At 42.3% G+C, this 5,180-nt stretch overlaps 1 protein-coding gene across 30 annotated transcripts in view; it reads left to right on the forward strand.

Moving 5' to 3' along the window:
* The window catches only part of Nrxn3 (neurexin 3), a 1,525,607-nt gene that overhangs the window by 497,299 nt on the left and 1,023,128 nt on the right, over nt 1-5,180 (forward strand). For all 30 annotated transcript variants that reach the window (XR_004518320.1, XR_004518321.1, XM_033766713.1 and 27 more), the window contains one exon: nt 3,369-3,807. Coding sequence is in view for 28 of the 30 variants with exons in the window: in XM_033766713.1 (XP_033622604.1) it covers nt 3,369-3,807 (439 nt within the window). In the remaining 2 variants the exon portion in view is untranslated. The remainder of the gene's footprint in view (nt 1-3,368; nt 3,808-5,180) is intronic.

A 5,180-nucleotide genomic window follows, 5' to 3' on the forward strand; every position in this document is an offset into this window, starting at 1 on the left:
TTTTTGGTACTGGGGATCAAACTCGGGACCTTGCACTTGTAAGGCAGGCAGGCACTGGTACCACTGAGCTAAATCTCCAGCCTATCTGCTTTGTCTTTAATTGCTCCTTGTTGGGCGAACTTGTCAGCCAAGGTTGCTTTCTGTCGCTTGATACTACATCTCTTTCTAGTTCAGTCAGTTGGAGACATTCACTTAGTTGAGAGCCTTTTTTACCAAGGAAACTTACCATACAAGACCATACCAATTCACCTGGAGAGGGGTCTTGCACAGCGCCCTGTCCCCATGCCATGGCACATTACCCGAGGTCCCAGTGTAGTTCTACCTGGCCATGGCTGTGACTTTGCACAGAGGGTTAAGTGGGGATGCTATCAATGGAACTTCTCAGCTGAGAACCACTGGGCTGCAAGACCCTCATGCCCTATCCCTTTCTTCTTAGTAGGAGATCCTCCTGGAACCTCATTTGAGGGCCTTCTCAGTTTCCAACAGAATCACTGTACTCCTGAAGAGGAGGATTTACTATTATTTTTCCTGAGTTTGCGTGCCAGTCTAGAATATTCTATTCTAACATGTAAGATATCCCATTTGATCATGACAACAGCCCAGGAACAACAAAGGGGGCAGTTCACAACAGTGGTCTTGAGGCTCCCACTTTTGCACTTCAAAAAAATGTGACCCAGAAAGGCTCCCCAGCTATCAGAGACAAAGGCATTCACATTTTTCTCCATAAAGGAAACTCCAAATAAATAAACAGGGATGGCAGGGGTACAGAGATCACTTACCTGCCAAAAGGTTTTAAGAGAATCTAATTATCTCTGCCTTACTACTCTCCTACCTGTGTCCCTATAATTCTGCATGCTGATTCCGGCCCCAGTGATATGCCTGTCTCACAGCAGAACTGCCCTCACATTCCTTTAAAGGCTCTTTGCTCCTTCTGTCCTCACTTCTCATATGGATGGATGCATGCCTTTTCTTTCCATGTATTGTTCTATAGAGCCAAGCCTCCATTTGTCCCTCTGGGATGAGCTATTATTATCTAATAATAATTAACCTTTCCAGGGAGCTCTGGTCATAAGCATTTCACCCAAATGAAGAGAGGCAAAGTTTGGTTTTGGCACAGAGATCTTATGTGCTGAAGCATAATAGTAGGGGTTAGAAAGGAAGAGCTGCCCATCATTCAACTTCCAGTGTTTGTTTTGTAGTTCACTCATTTGAGTAATAGTGTAAGTGTCCTGTGGGATTTCCCTTTGCACATGGTCGGTCCACTGGAGCTAAAATGGAAAGTCAGCTTTTGAATTGGGAAGAAGAGCATGCTTGATGTTCCACAGTGCTATCAATCAAGTTCCTGGGGGATGGTGGTTGGCTTCAATTCAGGTGTCCACGGTGATAAAAGTGCATGGTCTCAGGAGCTGACTGTGTCCTGGTCCTGCTCTGCCACTTATCAGCTCGGTGCCTGGGGGCCAGCTCCCTAAATATTCTCTGTGTCTGTCTTTGTATCTGTAAAATGAGGGAATGACTATAGGTACCCTAATTGGGTGTTGTCACAATCTAATAGGATGTCAGGAGAGAAGTCTTGACCACTGCCTGGTCAACAGATGGATCATTATTATTCTCAATGGTACTGACGGTAGTCAGGGCCTAGTTATTGTTATGATTACACACAGGTGAGACATGTTTTATGCTGTTTCATAGTCATATATCACTCTTGTAATACCTTTTAAAAGGCAAACAGTTCTATTCTATTCTCTCCTGGGGATGGAGGCAGAGAAGAAAAAAGTTCTATAGTCAGATGTGAGGTGTTAACTATTATTATGCACTTAAGTGATCCATTCAGGTAACTTTCACAGAAATGGATTGTGAGACATATTTTGGTACCTTGTTGCTTTACTGGAAGTAGAAATGATACTACTGTACAGCTTTCTCAGGGCTATGGAAAGAAGGAGATGAGATTAACAACAAACACAACCACCACTGCCCAATAAGCTAAAACTGTGTCCTTGCTATGTACCATTTCTAAGTGCTTTATATGTATTAACCACTTTAGCTTTACAAACTACTTTGCTCCCATATATTCCCATTTTCAGAAGAGAAAAAGGACCCAAAGAAGTGACTTTGTCTAAGTTGCAGAACTTGAAAATAGTAGATATAGGATTTAGACCTAAATCCAGGCCCTAACTTCAAATTTGAATAAGATAATAGAAAGGAAATAGCAAAGTGGTGGTACGCTCTTCACTCACATTTTAGCCTCTTTTTTTCCTCGCTCATTATCATTGTATGGATGTGACACAACTAAAAAAATCAGAGCACTGGCAGGACAACACATCAAAATTCAGTTTTAAGAAGAGTAAAACTTGTCTGAAATTCTAATTTTAGGGAACTAGATTAATCTCTGTTTTTGTACGATTACACAGATTTGGAAAGTCATAATGGATATATTTTTGTTAACTGGCATGCCCTCTTTCCCTGCACCCCAGGTAGAGATGGAGGCAGAAGCCTGCTGCTCGCAGGGCAGCCAGATGGCTGGATAAATATTCCTGTGAATTCTGACCCTCAGCTGAATCAGTGTTTCCAGCTGACTGAACTAGGGTTCCACTCTCAATGGAAAAAACAAGTCCTCTTCCCCACCAAGTCGTACCTCTCAATTTTTTAAAGAAATACATATATACATGTGATTTTTCAGTTCAAACAATATAAGAGGACAGGTGAAAAGGAAGCCTTTTTTTCCCCCAACTTTTCAGTATGAATCCCACAAAGCCACTCCCTACTGACAACCTTAAAACTCTCTGTGAGTTCTGGAAAGATATTTTATGCTGATGTGAACAAATATATCACGGCCCATCCCCCCCCTGCAACTTTCATACAATGACAGTGTAATACACATTCTGTCCTGTTCCTTGTAAACTTCACTGAATAATATGACTTGAGGGATCTCCATGTCAAAGCCAGAAGTAGTACCTCAGTTTTAAAGGCCACATAATATTCCATTATAAATATATATGTCATACGTTATTTACAGTAGTTTAGGTTATTTCTGTTCTCGTACTAAGTAAATCTCTATACAAAAGCATTTGCATCCATACAACTCAGTGGGTCATGATTTTTATTTGTAAGCTCACAACACAAGAAATTGGACAGAAAGAGAAAGACAGAGGGAATATAACGGAAGTACAGAGGTTTATTCAGAGATTGTGTCCACCCCACACATCTCCCTGGGTGCCTTTCGAGTGCTGTATCTCATGTTTCTCATATTGTTTCAGACTATTATGTCCTGAAGTCTCTTCTTGAACCTCTTTTCCGGGTAGCCAGTGAGTGATGCATGGAGACTGTTTGTAAGATTGATTCATGTGACACTTTTGTTTGGCTTTTGGCAGGTTGTTTATAAGAATAATGACATCCGTCTGGAGCTGTCTCGCCTGGCCCGGATTGGGGACACTAAGATGAAAATCTATGGTGAAGTTGTATTCAAGTGTGAGAATGTGGCCACACTGGACCCCATCAACTTTGAGACCCCAGAGGCTTATATCAGCTTGCCCAAGTGGAACACGAAGCGTATGGGCTCTATCTCCTTCGACTTCCGCACCACTGAGCCCAATGGCCTGATCCTCTTCACACATGGGAAGCCCCAAGAGAGGAAAGACGCCCGGAGCCAAAAGAACACAAAAGTTGACTTCTTTGCCGTGGAACTTCTTGATGGCAACCTGTACTTGCTGCTTGACATGGGCTCAGGCACCATCAAAGTGAAAGCCACTCAGAAGAAAGCCAATGATGGGGAATGGTACCATGTGGACATTCAGCGAGACGGCAGATCAGGTAAGAAGAGGAGGCAGGCTGTGTGACTGTGACTAGAAGAAGCTATAATTTTCCATTTCTTTCCTGGCTTTATTTTTTTATTAATATTTTTGCACTTGCATGCTTGTTGATTTTTTTTGGCTATTCTCTTTAGTGGTGCAGTTAGGTTTCTGAACAAGTCACCTCTCTTCTGAATGGCTCACACTCTTCTGCCCATCATCCCTGCCACTCACTGCACAACCATCTTTATGATAATTGTAAGACTGTGGAGCTAAGGATGAGTTTTACGATGAGCATTTCAACTATCAAAGCACAACTACGTCACTAGCATGATATCTCCTTTCTCCTTTTTCTCATCCCAGTATCATCATAGGACCCAATCGTGACGTCACAGATGCTGCGTTATGTGATTGTTCTGTACGATACGCCTCACTGTGTAAGACTTCACGCAGTGTATACCTTTCAATGACTGCCAAGAGTCACATTGCAGAGAGAAGTTATGACAACAAAGGAACAGGCAAATTGATTTTTCCTGAGTTCATATTCAGTTTAAAGCCTTCCTTTGGTGTGAGAGCCTATATTTATTTCACTCTTTGCTCAGACCTCCCTAACTCTCTCTTCTTCTTCATATACCTTTTACATTTGGTTTAAATAGCTTTGTTTGTTTTCTGCAGCTGTGGATCAAACAAGCTAGCCCCAGGCACTACACAGCCACTCTGAAATAGTAACAGTGTGTGTGGGGTGCATAATAGAGTCTGGGGCTTGTGAATGCCTGAACAATCTGCCCAACTCTGTGGCAGTGTAGGTCACAGGCTTTGCTATCAGAGAGCTTGTTTCCCAAGGAGTGGTAATTTGAACATTTGTATTTCAGACTCATTTTCTATTCCTCATTTAGGTAGTGTACACTCAAGAAGGGCCTTGGCTACATATGCTATTTTGCATAGATTTATTCTCCTCATGAAAATAAAGAAAGCTTTGTTTGGACATTTTCTTCCTAGTTGCATTGGGCCAGTCAGAGAAAGCAATAGGTCCCCAGAATGCTGAAAGCAGAAATGGCTGAGTTTTGATGGGAGGGCTTTCCTGCATAATTCTGGAGCTAGAGGATGGCGCAGATGAGCACAGCACCCTTAGGAAGAGCTGAATGGGTTCTGTGCAGAGGCAGATTATAGCCCCGGATGTTTTATTGTCCACTGGGAATCCCTATTGATTGTTTGAAGATTGATCAGAACCAAGAAGCTTCAAATTAAATATGCTTGTTGAGTAAGAATGAACAGTTTGGGTGTTTTAAAGAGAAAATTAATTTCTCTGGAGGCTAAAGATTTTCTCTGTCTCCGTCTCTCTCTCTCTCTCTCTCTCTCTCTCTCTCTCTCTCTCTCTCTCTCTCTTTTGTCCAC

The sequence above is a fragment of the Fukomys damarensis genome, unplaced genomic scaffold, assembly GCF_012274545.1.
Source record: "Fukomys damarensis isolate Sample0158 unplaced genomic scaffold, DMR_v1.0_HiC HiC_scaffold_21, whole genome shotgun sequence".
In the NCBI taxonomy this organism is placed as follows: Eukaryota; Metazoa; Chordata; class Mammalia; order Rodentia; family Bathyergidae; genus Fukomys; species Fukomys damarensis.